General features: G+C 40.9%; 1 protein-coding gene across 3 annotated transcripts in view; it reads right to left on the bottom strand.

Moving 5' to 3' along the window:
* Positions 1 to 17,981, bottom strand: part of RYK (receptor like tyrosine kinase) — a 94,562-nt gene extending 76,581 nt beyond the window's left edge. For 2 of the 3 annotated variants that reach the window (XM_022582529.3, XM_022582530.3), the window contains exon 1: positions 17,720 to 17,981. In XM_022582529.3, the coding sequence (XP_022438237.1) occupies positions 17,720 to 17,948 (229 nt within the window). In that variant the 5' untranslated portion in view covers positions 17,949 to 17,981. The remainder of the gene's footprint in view (positions 1 to 17,719) is intronic. The other variant, XM_089911127.1, reaches the window with a different exon arrangement.
* Between the last annotated feature and the right edge of the window lie 519 nt (positions 17,982 to 18,500).

Raw genomic sequence — 18,500 nt, 5'->3', positions numbered from 1 at the left:
CACATGCAAAAAGAATGAAAATTAGAACCCTACCTCACACCATATACAAAAACTAATTCAAAATATATCAACAACATAAATATAAGACCTAAAACTATAAAACTCTTAGAAGAAAACAGGGATAAATTTTCATGACCTTGGATTTAGCAATGGATCCGTAGATATGTCACTAAAAGCAAGAGCAACAGAAGAAAACTAGATAAACTGGACTTCATAAAATTAGAACACTCCCTAACACCATACACAAAAATAAACTCAAAATGGATTAAAGGCCTAAATGTAAGACCAGACACTGTAAAACTCTTAAAGGAAAGCATAGGAAGAACACTCTGTGACATAAATCACAGCAAGATCCTTTTTGACCCACCTCCTAGAGAAATGGAAATGAAAACAAAAGTAAACAAATGGGACCTAATGAAACTTAAAAGCTTTTGCACAGCAAAGGAAAACATAAACAAGATGAAAAGACAACCTTCAGAATGAGAGGAAATATTTGCAAACAAAGCAACTGACAAAGGATTAATCTCCAAAATTTACAAGCAGTTCATGCAGCTCAATATCAAAAAAACAAACAACCCAATCCAAAAATGGACAGAAGAACTAAACAGACATTTCTCCAAAGAAGATATACAGATTGCCAACAAACACATGAAAGGATGCTCAACATCACTAATCATTAGAGAAATGCAAATCTACAATGAGATATCACCTCACACCAGTCAGGATGGCCATCATCAAAAAAATCTACAAACAATAAATGCTGAAGAGGGTATGGAGAAAAGGGAACCCTCTTGCACTGTTGGTGGGAATGTAAATTGATACAGCCACTATGGAGAACAGTACAGAGGTTCCTTAAAAAACTAAAAATAGAACTACCATATGCCCCAGCAATCCCACTACTGGGCATATACCCTGAGAAAACCATAATTCAAAGAGTCATGTACAACAATGTTCATTGCAGCTCTATTTACAATAGCCAGGACATGGAAGCAACATCAGTATCCATCGACAGATGAATGGATAAAGAACATGTGGTACATATATACAATGGAATATTACTCAGCCATAAAAAGAAACGAACTTGAGTTATTTGTAGTGAGGTGGATGGACCTAGAGTCTGTCATACAGAGTGAAGTAAGTCAGAAAGAAAAAAACAAATACCACATGCTAACACACATATATGGAATCTAAAAAAAAAAAAAGAAAATGGTTATGAAGAACCTAGGGGCTGCACAGGAATAAAGACGCAGACCTACTAGAGAATGGATTTGAGGACATGGGGAGGGGGAAGGGTAAGCTGGGACAAAGTGAGAGTGTGGCATGGACATATATACACTACCAAATGTAAAACCGATAGCTACTGGGAAGTAGCCACATAGCACAGGGAGATCAGCTTGGTGCTTTGTGACCACCTAGAGGGGTGGGATAGGGAGGGTGGGAGGGAGGGAGACACAAGAGGGAAGAGAGATGGGGATATATGTATATGTATAGATGATTCACTTTGTTATAAAGCAGAAACTAACACAGCATTGTAAAGCAATTATGCTCCAATAAAGATGTTAAAAAATTTTTAAAAACCCGGCATATTGAAAGTCATTATCAAGGTGAAGACAACCTAGAAAATGGAGGAAAATATTGCAAGTTATGTATTTGATAAGGGTCTAGTATCCACAATATATAAAGAACTCTTACAACTCAACAACAGAAAGACAATTTAAAAATGGGCAAGGGACTTGAAAAGACATTTCTCCAAAGAAGACACACAAATAGCCAACAAACACGTGAACACCAGCAGTCATTAGGGAAATACAAATCAAAACCACAATGAGGTAAAACTTTATACTTACTAGGATAGCATTAATTAAAAAACAAACAAACAAACAGAAAACAGCAAGTGTTAGCAAGGACATGGAAAAACTGGAACTTCTGTACATTGCTGGTGGGACTGCAAAACGGCTCAGCCACTGTAAAAAAGTTTGGTGGTTCCTCAAAAAGTTAAACATGGAATTACCACATGACCCACAATTCCACTCCTAGGTATATATCCAAAACTGAAAACAGGTACTCAAGTACTTAACACACATGTTCATAGAAGCATTATTCACAATAGTAAAGATGTGAAAACGGCCCACATGTCCATCAACAGATGAATGAAGAAACAAACTGTGGTATATACATAGAAATGGAATACTATTCAGTCACAGAAAGGAGTGAAGTATTGATACATGCTACAATGTGAATGAACCCCCAAAACATTATGCTAAATAAAAGAAGCCAGATAGAAAAGGTCTCATATTGTATTAGTCCATTTATATAAAATATCCAGGATAGATAAATCCACAGAAATAGAAAACAAATTGGTGGTTGCCAGAGGCTGGGGGAAGAGGGAGGTGAGAAAAAACTGCTTAACGGGTGAGGAGTTTTATTCTGGAGCAATGGAAATGTTTTGGAACTAGACAGGGTTGGCGGTCGCACAACATGGTATATGTACTAAATGTCACTGAATAATTTGTTCACTTTACAATGGTTAATTTTATGTCATGTGAATTTCACCCAATAAGTTATTATTTTTAAAGAAGAAAGGAAAAAAGCTGACCCCTGCTCAATAAATGGGGAGGGAGTGTTCTAAAACTGACTTCCAGTGACTAGAGAGTATTATGAGGAAACTATCACTCACAAGAAGAAAGCAGGTTTCAGTTAAGCCGAAGAGATAAAGCAGCAGTATGAAAGAGTCAGAGGAGACCTCAAAACAAAACTGGAGCTCTACAAGATAAAACTGAAAGGCCCAGCAGAACAGAGGACAGAGCTGGTGAACTAGAGTGGGTGGAAGGTAGAAAGGGGCTCTGCGGGAAAGCAGGCAGGAACAAGGGCGAACAGCCCTGGATTGAAGAGGTAGCATTTTGTTATTAGAATGTATAGAGTTTTTCTCTTCGAACCTAAGATGAAAAACATTTCAGTTCTTCGCCTATAATAATCAGACTTAAATTTCTCACTGCCAATTCCAGCAAAGTAGGAATGTTACTCTATTGTTAGAAAATATGACATTTATTCATAAGCTATTTTTAAACAACCCAAATTCCAAGCTGAAAATCCAAAGTTATTTCTGCAAAACTCTCAACAGCCATCAAGGAATATTCATTTTCCTCTAAACAATATTAAAAAAAAGCTCAAGCTTAATTCAAGGCCTGTGTTCTACATGACCTGGCCTGTGTAGCTCAAGTTCAAATAACACAATAGTTTAAAAATTATTCTAAACGATTTTAAAAGTTAACTATTGGATTCCTAAGGCCACAACAATGGTCAATTAGTGTCAATGACCAAACCACCTCCCTTTAAAAAAGAGCCACCTTACAGCACAAAACAAAATACATTCCAGGAGCTGTTCACACGTCTGTCTTCCCCACTACCTTGCACCTCACAAGCAAGGCTGGGGTCTTAGGTTATTTGTAGGTACTCAAATGTTAGATGCATGAATGGCTGGCTGTAGATAAAAATCAACTACATCAAAGATAGATTTTTAAGGGAAATGATGTTTTAAAGAAAACATAAGGAATCAGTTAAGGTAGAAAAACAAAAGTGATGTAGAAACAGAACTATAGCAGAGTTTTTGCTAATGAGCTGCTGAGTGACCTTTGGCAATCAATTATTTAACCACCTTCTCCAGGCATCAATTTTCTCAACTATAAAACAAGGGAGTTAAACCAGATAAAGTTAAAGTCCCTCCTCAGCCCCAAAATTCTATTATTCTATGATATCATCCATGGTTTCCAAATGTCAGCCAAAACTCTATTATTCTATGATATCATCAATGGTTTCCAAACGCTAGTCAAAGCTTAAGTTAAAAATTTACTTAGTCAAAATAATCTTCTAGGTTCTGAGGACAGTGTGGTATACAAGCCAGAGGAAAAAAGCCAAAATCACTTACTACGTATGAAACCAGTAAATACTCTGTATTTTAATCAATGCTGAAATTAAATAAATACAAAGCTCTTACTTCAAATTTTCCTGGTTTATGGAAACTAACAAACTGAAATAAATACAATAAAGTAACAATTTGTCCATCAAAATCTCATAAACCTAGCTATAGTCAAATTATACCTAGAAAATTAGCTGAGACCTAATATTTAACTACATCATAAGAAGGGAATTTACAAATGTTAGACTATAGGAAAGGGGCAACCTATCTTCATAATTAAAAATGAAAAAGCACATAAATCTTCAATCCCCATAGCTGTTTAAACGATATTCTTGTAGATTAAATGAGATGTTTCATGTGATCTCTGCCCATTCAGATTTTCCTCCTACATTTCTGCTGCAACCATAAATGTCTGGATAGAAGTGGGCTGAGAGTACACATGTACACACAGAGAGTATAAAAAGAATTAAAGTGAGCTTTTAAGAGAAAGAAGACATCAACAATGGAAGACAAAGTAAACATGCCCCTTTCCTCCACCCCCTTCCTACAGGCTGCCTCCTCATCCCATGCCTAAAACTGGCCTCTTCAAAGGAAAGGCAAGAGGTCCATCCTTTGGTCCCTAAGAAGTGGCGAGGGGGTCAGCATCAAGAAAGGGAACCTCCTGATCCTCTCAAAGAAAAGCCAGCATCTGCAATCACTGAGCACCTTTCCTCACTCTGCCACTGTAGGAAGAGTACATGATGTGTGATCAAAATCAACAGCTCACTTAAAACAATCCACTGGAATGGCTATTAGTTGCCACTGCTTTAACAGATCAGGCTCCAGGATACAACTATTCCAGTACCAAGCATCTCCCCTCCCGTGTCTTCCATTTCAGTACATAACTTTGACTGTAATTCAGTGATCCCTGAAAATGGAAACCCAAAGCTCTGCATCACAAATGCTGTGCTCAGGTTTGCCTCTCTAGTACCTGTGATGATATGACCTTTGAGAGAAGTTGTGTGGAATCAAAGGGAGAGTGTGGTCACTTTTTTTTCTCTTCACGAGTATTGTCACTTTTGATTTCAATTGGATGACTCAAATAATACCGTCACCTTCCCCATCTGAAAATACTACAGCAGATGGATAAGAAATTATAAAGAGGGCTGACACTAAAACACAGGATCAGGGAACAAGATTTCACATCCAATTAATATAGCTGTCATCTTAAAAAAAAAATCCATAAAAGAATTCCCCCAAAGATGTGATTTGTACCACAACTGCAGAGATGTTAAAGGTGCTCCCCAATTCCTATGTAAGAATAGTAAGTAACAAAAACATAACCCATAATCTCTAGCACTATAACATAAAATATGAAGCATGCCCTGCCATAGCGTGAGAATGTTCTAGTATCTGGTAAAATGATACTCTGGAAACTAATTTATCATTGGTTCCTGCACTATTTAAAGAAGAAAATGATCTCACCAAGCTCATGCATGCATTGCAAGTACAGCTCTAGAGTAGACATGGAGTAATTTACTCACAGTTTGACATAACCACCATTCAATTTCTTTCATAGTCAACTCCTAATAAGGAGCACACACTCTCAGTCAGCCGTGGAGGCCATTAGTAACTTAGAGTTGGCTATTATGGCCAGGGGCTCAAAGCACAATGGAGAACTCACAAACATCGTTCCTCCCTCCCAGCAACTCCAAGTGCTAACTTGGAGTCCAGTTCCAAAGCTACCTGAATTCTTTTCTAAGGCAAGTCACTTAGCTCTCCGCTAGAAGTTTGTGCCATGACACCAGGGATCTATATCTGCTTTATTCACCAAAACATGTCAAGCCCCTAAAATAAGGCCTATCGTACATTCAATAAGTAATTGCTCAGCGAGTGATAAATGTTGCTACCCAAGGCAATCAACCAGGTGATGTCTAAGTGACCTCTCTTTCTAACATTCTATGATTTGAGCTTTTATCCAAAAACATATAAATCCCCCACCAATAACTAAAATAAATTATTTTGAGGATTATGTAGCATTTTCATATACATTATGGCAATATGATAACAGACATCCTGCTATACATCTCATATATGAGGAAACCAACACTCAGAAACGTTAATTACTTGCCTACCCACATATAACAGAAGGAGGAGATGGACTTAAAACTCAAATATGCAGATTCCAAATCCAATATTTTCTCACACCATGTTAGCTAGTATAAACCCACATTTGTGCACATGTGCACGCATGCGTAGGTATACAACCTTAGTGCTTTTTCTTGAAATTAGACTAAATTCTCTCCTTTAACAAATAATCTAAGGAGTTAAACAACTTTAGAAAAGATGCAAACAATCAAAAAGATAATCCTTGGCCACTTCCACTTCTGGACAAGATAGAATAACAGGACAAGATTAACCCTCTCGTCTGAAATTATCAAAAAACAGACAAAATATGTGAGAGTTCAGAAAGACAAAGACAGCTAGAGTACGTAGGACAAAGTACCAGAGAACAGAGAGCTACACAGAGAGAGAATTTCCAAGATCTGCAGAGGGTTGCCCCTCGAGCCTTCAGCTGAGTACTGATCATGCATAAGGAAGCTACACAAGGGCAGAGAAAAAATAAAAGGTTAACAGTGCATAGCACTTCATACATTTTGGAATATCACCTATTCCCACCAGCCAGACTGGAAAACCTCATGAGTCACAGGTCAATGGAGAAAGTACACGGAAGGGTCTTAACTCAGTAGTGGGGAATAATTGGACCTACACTGAGCACTGCTCCTGTCTTATCTAACAAGTCTTAAAAGCAAGACCTGAAAAGATCAAACTGCTTCCAAGTAACTTAGCTGGTCCCAGAACAAAATGTAAGAATAATTACAGGAATACAAAAATATCCAGCACCCAACAGGGTAAAATTCATAATGTCTGCCATCTAGTCAAAAACTACCAGGCATGTAAAAAAGCAAAATAAGTAGATAGACAGATGACAGATCAACTGAAACCAACCCAGAACTGGCAGATGTTAGAATCAGCAGACATTAAAACAACTATTGTAACTGTACCCCACAAAAAGTTAAGTAGAGACATGGAAGATATAAAAAGGCCCAAATCAAATTTCTAGAGATGAAAACTACAATGTACGAGATGAAAAAATACACTGGCTAGGATTAACAGCAGGTTAGCATTTCAGAAGAAAAGATTAGAAATTGTTTTCCGGCTTTTAATTATTTTTCCGGAATCTCTCTTGAATATTCTACATCCTTCAACTGTAGTGTGGACCAGCAGTCTGCTGAGAGACAGCTATGTGCCAAGCCATGAGGTAGCCTTAATGCAGTAGGGAAACTATAGAACATGATGGGTACAGTGATACAGATGTGTTTGTACATGGTATAGAGCTATGGAAGCCAAGATGGGGGGCACCTTACCCAGAGGGGGGGCTCAGGGGACAGAGACTTGGGAAAATTAGGCAACTTCAAAGGAAATAAGCTATTAAAACTAATTGATTTAAACTTACATTCATAAGTTCAGGCCAATCCCTTTTTGGATAATAACTTAGCGGGCAATGGGAAATGATCAAGAGAATGATGACCCCAGTAAGGCACAAGATAGTGAATCCAAAAAAACAAAAAGAAAATATGATTCATTCATTCACTGAACTTTTACTGAATATCCTACTATATGCCAGGTACTGATTTAGGTGCTGGGCATACAGAGTGGAACAATATAAAAGGTCTCTGCTCAAACAGAATTAGCCTTCCTACAGAGGGAGATGGAAACAACAAAAGTATCAGGTACTTAAAAGAAAACAGGGTGGGGTCTTCCCTGGTGGCACAGTGGTTAAGAATCCGCCTGCCAATGCAGAGGACATGGGTTCAAGGCCTGGTCCGGGAAGATCTCACATGCCGCGGAGCAACTAAGCCCATGCGCCACAACTACTGAGCCTGCACTCTAGAGCCCGCGAGCCATAACTACTGAGCCTGTGTGCCTAGAGCCCGTGCTCTGAAATAAGAGAAGCCACCTCAATGATAAGCCTGCGCACCGCAACGAAGAGTAGCCCCTGCTCACCGCAACTAGAGAAAGGCTGCACGCAACAACGAAGACCAATGTAGCCACAAATTAATTAATTTAAAAAAAAAAAAAGGAAAAGAAAACAGGGTGACAGAACAGAGTAGCACTGAGGGTCAACCCTAGGAAGGCAAGGCTCTCTGAGGAAGTAACATTAAGCTAAGATCTAGAAGGCTCTAGCCATGTAAAGATCTAGGAAAAGTACATAAGGCAGAGCAATCATCGAATGCAGACCCTAGGGTGAAAAAAGCTTGGCACCAAAGGAACTAAACGGTGGTATGGTGGGGAGCAGGGACAAGGGAAGAAACAGGTGGCAGGCAAGAGTCTCTACATAAACATTCATTTAGAAATCAGGAAGATCTAAGCCTAGATATTTGGTATTTATGAATTACTGTTAATTTCTTAGGTGTGATAATAGTTATTACAAAATTTTAAAGAATTCCTATCTTTTAGAGATACATACCAAAAAATTTTTTACAAAATTTTATGTCTGAGTTTGCTTCAAAATAATCCAAGCAGAAGATGAGGGGGAGTAGGACAAGGGAGCAGATTGGGGAGTGGAGAAGTATAGACCAAACAGAACTGGCCATGAGCTGGTAATTGTTGAAGCAGGATGATGGATACACAGAGGTTCATTATACTATTCTGTCTACTTTTGAATGTTTGAAATTTTACATAATAAATACATTTTTAAAAGCAAACATTTAAAATATAAGGAAAGGTATTAATAAATATAAATGCCCCCCTTCACAGGGGACTTATTAGGGCTGCAAAATTATTCTATATGATACTATACTGGATGCATTTGTCAAAACCCATATAACTACAACAGAATAAACCTTAATGTATGCAAAATTTTTTTTTTAATTCAGGCGGCAGGGGGAGTTGGATGAAGGTAATCAAAGAGTACAAACTTTCAGTTATAAGATAAATAAGTACTAGGGATATAATGTACATGATAAAGATAATTAGCACTGCTGTATGTTATATATGAACACTGTTAAGAGAGGAAATCTAAGAGTTCTCATCACAAGGAATGAAATTTTTTTTCTCTTTAATATTTTATCTATATGAGATGATGGTGTTCACTAAACCTACTGTGGTTAATTATTTCATGATGTATGTAAGTCAAATCATTATGCTGGACACCTTAAACCTACACAGTGCTTTATGTCAATTAAATCTCAATAAAACTAGAAGGAAAGAAAATCACGTAGGAGGTCAAAGAATCCTAGGATGAAATATAGAATGTTAATAGATGCCCCCTTCCAGAACCAGCTTTTGAGGAATTCAGATGTACCCATAAGCTTTCATCAGGGGGCCCTGTAAGGTCCTCAAAGTCTAAGAACCCCCATCACAGTGTGCAAAACTTAGTATGTGTGGGATCCACACCCTTGTCTAGGAAAAGGCCCTAAGGCTTTCACAAAATAAGGTTGAGAACCACTGATATTTCTCTTGCCAGCAACTTCCTAGCTGAAAAGTGAGTTGCCATTGCTCTTAAACCTAATGGTAATATCTCACTGCCATCATTTGCCTACCCTGCAAGGACATTACTACACAGCCATTACCACAAGTAAATAATTTACCACCAGTGAATTTTACAACTCTGAAAGAAAGTCGTGACAGGTACCCAAAAAAAAGGAAAGGTGGCAAATTATGTCTGTCTCCTTCACAGTATCACCTTATTGGGACATCCCTAGTGGCGCAGTGGTTAAGAATCCTCCTGCCAATGCAAGGGACACGGGTTTGAGCCCTGGGCCGGGAAGATCCCACATGCCACGGAGCAACTAAGCCCGTGAGCCAAACTACTGAGCCTGCTCTCTAGAGCACGCGAGCCACAACTACTGAGCCCACGTGCCACAACTACTGAAGCCTGCGCACCTAAAGCCCATGCTCTGCAACAAGAGAAGCCACCGCAATGAGAAGCCTGCGCACCATAATGAAGAGTAGCCCCCGCTCGCCACAACTAGAGAAAGCCCGCGTTCAGCAACAAAGACCTAACGTGGCCAAAAATAAATAAATAAATTTATTATTTTTTTAAAATCACCTTGTTAAAATACTATATTTCATTTAATCTAAAATGCACCATTATTTTTTGTGCCACTAAGAAAGAAAAAGAGCTGTCAATTAACTGATGATTCACCATTGATTGTGAAATGGTTCCAATTTCAGAGATGTTCAAATGTGAAAAAGCCGTACATCTTACAATTCATGCAACATGCCATTCAAAAATCTCACTGGCTGGGCCCCATCTCAGATCTCCTAAACAAATTGCTCAGAGTAGGTATAGGAATCTGTACTTTGTTTAAGCCCCTCAGATGATCTGGTTAGATAAAGACTGAACTGTTAACTTTCAGAGGCAGCAGAGTAGAGAAGGCATGCACTTTAGAGTCATATAGCCCTAGACATCTCTGTGACCTCCAGCAAATTCTGTAATTTCCCAGATCCTCAGCTTTATCTATAGAAAAATGCCAATGCCATCTACTTCCAGTGGTTGATAAAATAAAAGAAAATATGTGAAACAGTTGACACAGAGCAAGACATTTATATAAGAACATGTTCATTATTTATGAACAAGACACAACGTATCTGTCTTATGAACAAGAATAGGACCTATTAAATTACTTTTCAGAAATATTCTACCATTCAGCACTGTCACTTGCTGGGCATAGTTAAGTAGAATCAATTAATAAGTGTTTATTACTTAATTCAGCAATACACACTTTTGTTCTGGCACACCACATTTTTAGAGGTCCTACATAAATGAAAGCTGTTTAATAACATCTTGATTAGAAAACATTGTACTTGATGTACATCAACAATAACACAAAAAAGCACACTTTTAAGCATAATATAATTTCAGAGTAGCTAGTGGCTCTACTTCATGTCAAGTTTTTGTTTTGTTTTGTTTTAGTATGTATAGCTGGTAAGTTTTTTCAGAACACTGGCATAACTGTGTTAAAACCCCAAAAGTAATGCTGTGGAACTTCTCAATTTGTGATGCTCAAAAAAATACCTACATGTTTCATTTGTTTCTAAAATGATCCTTAAAATCCAAACAGTGTTCCAGGCAGCACCTTCAGAACTGACTAGTCAACTCAGGATATGACTCATAGGGGACAGGTTAGCCATAACTGGACAGAGTTCTCCCACATGTGTAGCACGAAGAAGGAAAAAAAAAACCTCAAAACCCACAATTGCACAATGTCTCAGTCTTGTTCTCCCAGTGAAGAACACATGGATTCAAATTAATGCTGCATCAATGCCACCAACCCTACCCAAAGGCCCAGGATTAAGAGTGTGCTGCAAGGTGCTAACCCACCTCCACCAGCACCCACCTCCTCAAAGTCTGGGCAGTGGCAGGATATGCCAGACACCAGCAGAGAGGACACCCTCACTGCCCTCCCCCAAACACTTGGCCTGAGGTTGAAGAGGAAGAGAGGTGCTGGGAGGAGAGGAACACGTGGCTCATCTCATCTTTCTTTTTCCTCAACCATTTCCCAAAAAGAGTCCTTCAGTTCAGCTGCCCAAATGTGAAACTCAGATTCCTCTGTGACTCCTCCCTCTTCTTTAGCCCTGAGGTGTCCTCCACTAAGTCTTCTCCAAACTCCCAGAAAATTCCTCACAAATCCATCCCACCCCCCCTCAACTGTCCTAGTTGATTCCTCTTACCAGCACAAGGCTGACTCTGTCCCATTTCCCAGATCCAGCTTTTCAGTCTTCAAGCCACCCTTTTCACTGGGGCCGAAGCTGTCTTTTCTAGAACCCAGTCCTATCTGTATACTCTCCTTTCCTAAGTTCAACAGTTCCTCATTACCTATAAAATAAACTTCAAATTCCTAACCTAACTGCAACCTACCTCCCAGCTTTATATTCTGCCACTCCCTGGTTTTGCCAAATTTTCTCACCTTAGCCTACTCCTTGAATTCACACACATCTGCTTCCATACAGCTATGGCTTTGTTCGTGCTATTTTCTCTGCCTGACATGAAATGCTCCTCTTTTCTGTCTTTCAAGTTCATCCTTCAAGATGAGGCTCAAATGTCTCCTTTCCTGGAACACATTCCTGAAAGCCCCTAAGCCTCTCCACTCCCCCTCCTTCTACAGTCAAAAGTAATCATTCCCACAAAAACTTACATCAATCAGCAGTATAATTCTTATCTCAGTGTTATAGTTGTAGATACAACTGTTAGTCTCCCCTACGAAATTTGAGTTCTTCAAGAAAAGGAATTCAGTAATTTTGAATTGCCATTTTCTACCACAATATATGGTACTTGGTTGGGCTTCAAAAATTTTTACTGGACTGATTTGGGGAGCAATGATCTCAACTAGTATTGAACTGATTTTAAAAAAGATGTGAACAACGCTTAACTCTTTCAGAGGATATTTATTTTAATGGAGAGGCAAGTTATCCAAAATGAATTTCTAATTGGTGTGAGGCGGAGTCTATTCTCAGAAGTCCCCCTGACTCCTACAGATTCCCTATCACCACCATCACCGCTGCCATGACCAGTTTATATCATACCCCCCACCCATCAGCATCTTATTCCCACACCCCCGGTACTGCCCCAGCCACAGACTGATTCCACCAGCTCTGGACTTCCAGGGAACTCAGCTATTAGAATTATCAAGTAGATAGAGAACAGGAGAGAATGCAGATAATAATCAAGACCACAGATGAGCACATGTGGCAGCAGGCTTGCCGATTCTACTCCTTAAGCATTTTGGTTAATCACAGGTCCTCCAGAGCTGACGAAGAGGCGATATGGATTCCAGACTGAGTCAAGACCTGGCCCTCTATTCACTGCCCAAAGGGCCCCAGATCAGTCTTCATCAGTAAAATGGAGAAATGGATGCCTACACTGCAGCCTAAGCAGGGCCTGGGGACACAGGGATGCCACATAAAACATCTGAGGCTTTTGGAGTCTCTATACCGATGGACTTCTATCAAGACTGCATGCCCTACTACCAAGGAATGAGCTAGTTACATACTTCCTGCACGTCTGTTTCCTCATCTATATTATGGAAGTAACAATACACACCCAAAACAGGGATTACTTTTGTACCTGACACAGGCAAGATTGCCACACATCAGCAGCACTCTAAATTCAAGTGTCAACCATTTCTGTGACCACCACCACTACTCTTCCTAATACTGTTAGTACCAAAAAACTACACATCACCAGCTCTTCAATAGTCAAAGCCCAACCATTTACACACTGTAGAATGACCACTTGCCTTTACCCCCATCCTCCTAGGACTCCTCTAAAATGACAGTAATGAAATCACAAAGACATTAAACCACAAACACAGAAAGGGAAAGAAGACAACACAACATATATTTCAACAAACTTTTGCAAGATGGGAAGCAGTTGAAGGGGTGGTCACTGCCTCTCAGAACCTCTAGAGGGACTCAGCCCTGGATGCAACAAGGGCCACCAAAGGCTGGCTTGAGGCTCTGGCCTGTCAAAGGGGGAGCCTCTGATGAGGGGCATTCAAAGCAGTTGGGCCCCCAGGTCCAGCAAGAGACCCAAAGTTTTTCTGAAAAAACTGAACCACAGAGGCTGGTGTACCACCAAGCACACCAGAGGCAGCAGACTGCAGGTGTCTTCTCTGCAGACACTGACCAGTCCCAAAGAAACTGTGAAGGTGCTGATATGTGTGTGTGCGGGGGGGCTCCCAATGAAACGTTCACCCACATTCCAAGGGAGGCCAATAGACCACCCACCTACCCACCCACAAGCTTGCCCTCCCCTAATCAACTTTTCAGCATCTCACTCTTAATTACAGACAGCCAAGGATCAACAGATACTATCTAAATGAACAGAAAAAGAACTCTGAAATGAACAGGCACATTGGAGGAAGCAGAAGAAATATTTTAAAAATGTTAAACATACAGAAAAAATTAAAAACAACAAACACATGCCTCAAAGATAAGTGAAGATAATACATCCATAAAATTAGAATAAAATGAAATGGAAATGGAAACAGAAAACAAAGAGTTCTAAAATTTAAAATCATCATTAAAATTTTAAAAATAAAAGAGCTTGGAAGACAAAATTGAGAAAATTTCCCCCTCTTCCCACCTCCAAACATAGAGATGTAAATAAGAGGCAACATACGTTGAGTATCTGAAGATCAATTCCAGAAGATTCAATAACCAAACCAATAGATATCTCAGAAACAAAACAAGTGATGGGTAGGAAATTATCAGAAGTAACAGACATTTTTGAAAACTGAAGGATATGAGTCTCTAGATTGAAAGGGCGTCTTAGGGACCACAAACAGAAGGAAGGACCCACACAGAAGCTGATAAAATTACAGAATTTTTTTAAAGACAAAGACCCTAAGCTCAAAAAACAGAAAACAAACAAACAACAACAACCAAAAAAAAAAAAAAAAAGAAAAAAAACACACAAGGAAAAAAAGGAATCAGAATGATTTTGGATTTTTCATCAGAAACCCTTAAAGCCAGAAAACTGTGTAAAAATGCCACCAAAAATCGGGAAAATATATTTTTTTTTCTGTCTAATATTCTAAATTCAGCCAAATCACCTATAAAGCATGAGGATAGGCTAGACACCTTCAGACATACAAGGCTTCAAATTATTTACCTCCCATGCAACCCTTCTCAGTAAGCTACTGAGGATATACTTTAGCAAAATGAAGCAAACAAAGAAAAAGGAAGACAGAAGATTCAGGAAACAGAGGCTCCAAGACAGGAGAGAAGGGTACAGTATGTGCAGGAAAAATAATCCTACTGTCCAGATTGGAAGAAGAGGATGGAAGGCTCCAAAGCAGGGAGTCTCTAAGAGGAAACCAAGTGAAAGTGATAGATGATTTGATGTGTTACCTGGAAAAAAAATATCAAAAGGCATTTAACATATTTCTTGGAGTGTATGAGAGATTGTAGCCATAGATACAGAAAAGACTCAAAAAGTTTATAGTTTATTTGCTCCAGGAAAAACAATAACATACAGGAGAAGAAAACATAACCATGGGTCACTATTTAACTCACAAGTGAGTTTATATATGTGTGTGTGTGTGTACGTATACGTACATGTATACATATAATAATGTATAATAAAAATTTACAATATAAATATATTGTAAATATAAATATACAATAATCTAAATACAGACTGCTGGTTTTACTAAAAATGATGTAACTATATTGGGGGATTTGGGCAAGAGAAGAGGACAACTGCTCAGTTATGATACTAGGAAGTGAAATGCTTATTCTACATTGATTTCAAAATATGAAAAGTAAAAAAAAAACAGGGAAAAAAAAAAAAAAAAGAGCTAGCTTGGGATAGTAGCTTCCACTAGAAAGTAGGGCCCGGAGGATAAAAAGGCCAAAGGCAGAAGACTGCTGTTTTTTCATTTGAGGTCTTTTAGCACTATTTGATTTCTTTTTTTAACTATGTGCATATATGAATCGGATTAAAACAACTTATTCCCATGTCAAGAACAATCAGTTCAATTTATAAAGATGTCACTACCAACTTTATTTATAAGTTTCATACTTGGAATTGCAAATTCATTGTCTTACAAATATTATAAAGTGATGGTTAGTTTCCCAAGTCAGCTTTCAGAAGGCATTTAACCCATAATGATACAAAAACATGGTACAAAGTATTTCAAGTAGTCTTAAACACCATAAGCATAAGAGTTCCTGTGGGAAACTGCATTCTGAGAAATCAGTATGCCTGGTATACATCTCAGCCCCACCCAATTGTTCTTCCCCAGCCAGGGGCAGCCAAAAACTAAAGTCAGAATAGATGAGGAAGATGGAAGGAAGGAGAGGACCTGGATCTGGCAGGATGGAGAGTCAAGAGACCCACTGTAACAGGTCAACTCTGTTTGCATTAGAGAAAATACTACTGAAGGTTCCCCTTGTCCCAGAGGTGGACCAAGGTTGATCAGTGAGGAAATCCTCCCTCCCCTCTTCCCAACAGCTCATTCCTGGGCACAAACTGGATGCTCATCAATCAGGTAACAAATACATCATTTCAAGTATTAATTAGCAATGACTTCTTTTCCACCATGCCATAATCAAACTTCTATATAAATATCTTTATTTCATTCAATGAAATTTGAAACTTGTTGTGGCCTATGTCAACACTATGTTTGATTATTTTTAAAAAAAGATTATTAAATGTGTGACCTTGAGCAAGTTAAAGTCTCACTTTCCTCATCTCTAAAAGAGGAATAATGATATCCACCTCACTGGATCACAAGAAAATTAGAGGAAATAATGTGTATAAAACATGTAGGAGGAAGTATATGGCAGGCACTCAATCAATGTCAGCCTCTGGTTGTGCCATGTCCCCTACCTCAATTGGTTTCTTACATGTAAACAAAGTCACAAATTATATACACGCTTTTAACCAAAAAAACCTTTACAAAACCATGCATAATACATTAATATTTTTTAAATTAATGTTATGAGTCAATTTATAAGCATTCATTATTTTTCCTAAACCTTAGTCTTGTTTCAAGTACTAATCCAATTTGCTGTTTTAACTTAGCTAAATTAAATTCAGCTAATTCCACCAGACTAAAAAGAGGATTACAGACCAGCAGGACATTACAAAAACACAGCATTCTTTGGTTAAAGGGGACAAACCCGTATATATAACAATGTCTAAACAGCCTGCTTAAAAGCAGTTCCATTTTAACACTGAGTGGACTTCAGTAGACCTCAAGAAAGTCTTATAACAAAAAAAATTGAATAAAATGACAGCTAATGGATGCTTAAAAGAATAATTTTTCCCCTCAAACCCTTAGATGCACCACAAATCTGAGATGAAATAAAAATGAAAAAAAATGTGGTTTTCTGGCCCATAATACACAAAAGAAAGTGAATGTATAGCTATCTGCAGCTACCAAAGACTTCCCATTTGGGGCCATTTCTATCAGACCTTCCTCTAAGGGGTCATTTCCAGAATCCACAAAGTCACATTTTTCAAATTAATTCCCCAATGACAAAGCTAATTAGGTAGCACAGAACCACCAACTGACCCAAAGCCAAGTTCTCCTTTTCTTACAAGGTATTCTAAGTAGAAGAGGGGCCCAGAAATTCAGAATCAGTCCAAACTCCAACACAAGAACCAAAAAGGTACTGAAAAAGCTAAAAGGTCGGCTACCTGGAGATTCATTCACTGTTGTAAAATACGCTTATCGGTCCCAAGATTTGGAGACTGTCACGGACATGTAGTGCCCTTATAACCAATCTCTGTCTCTCATTTAAAAACAAAACAAAACAAAAAACTACGATAACCAGAAAGTATGAGCACCGTAGTGTGGCCTCTACTGGGGCATCAAAGCCACAGCATATTTAACCTAAATAAAACGTGGATTTCGAGTATCCAAAATCCAGGGCCCTAGAGTGACACGTTGAGGAAAGGTCGAAGAAACTTGGAGCGGCAGGGAAGAAGAGTCTGCCTCTAGGGAATAAGGCGAAAGGCTAAAGAGGCTGTAAGCAGGCTGGAATGGGGTAGATCGCCGGGGGCCGAGGGGTCCCCGGGTCTTTCCGCGACGTGCGGGGGAGGCCGGAAGGCTGGCCCGGGGCGGGGGCCGGGCAGGGACCACACCTCCCGGCCAGCAAGGCAGGCAAAGGCCGGGGCCCAGAGGCGACCCGGGGCGCTGGGGCCTGCCCGCCCGCGGTCCAGGTCGCGCGGACTGGGCCGCCGGCGGCCGGAAGCACCGGGGCCCGACCCTACCTGCCCACCCCGGCGCAGGCGGCCCCACTCACCGATAAGCCGGCGCACCTCATCCTCGCTCAGGTAGAGGCTCACGCTGGGCCCGGCAGACGCGGGAGGCAGCGCCGGCGGCCTCGGGGCAGGGGCGGCGGCGGCGCCTGGTGCGAGCAGCAGCGGCAGCAGCGCGAGCAGGAGCAGCAGCGGCGGCGGCGGGGCCCTCAGGCCGCGGGTCCACGGGAGGCGGCCCCGGCCCGGCGGCCCCGGCCGCGCCGTCCTGCGCATGGCCACCGCCGCCGCCGCCGCCGAGAAGAAGCGTGGGCCGCCCGCCGCGCCGCCGCCGCCCACCCCCGGCCCCGAGCCCCTCACAGCCCCGAGCCGGGGGCGGCCGCCCAGCTCATCGCGCCGCCGGCCCGTGGCAGCCTGCCGCCGCTTCAGACCGCCGGAGCGCGCCGCCGCCGCCGCCGCCTCCTCGGCCGCATCTTCCGCTGCGGGAGGCGGGCCGCGGTGGCGCGCGTGCGCGCGCCGCCGCCGCCTCGAGAGCGCGCACGCACGCACTGCCTCCTCCGTGCGGGCCCGAGCCCGGCGAGTAGCGCTTTGGGTTTCCAGGGTCTCTGAAGGCCAGGGGCTCCCCGGTCACCCTGTAAAGGAGCCCGTCCCCGCCCCACGTTGTCACCAACCTGATGTTTGCTTGCCTATTGTCTGTACCACACATACCCCCGCCCGGGATGGAGGGTCCAGGCAGGCAGGCCCGGGCAGCGCCTGCAGCCGAGTAGGCTTCCAGATACAGGGAAATGCCTGGATGCGGCCGCTCTGATGGCAAAAGAGAAACATGCT

This window comes from Delphinapterus leucas, chromosome 4 (genome assembly GCF_059928025.1).
Source record: "Delphinapterus leucas isolate spDelLeu-1000000601 "Yukka" chromosome 4, BTC_Dleu_Yukka2, whole genome shotgun sequence".
Lineage (NCBI taxonomy): Eukaryota > Metazoa > Chordata > Mammalia > Artiodactyla > Monodontidae > Delphinapterus > Delphinapterus leucas.
This window is presented reverse-complemented; position numbering and strand designations above follow the sequence as displayed.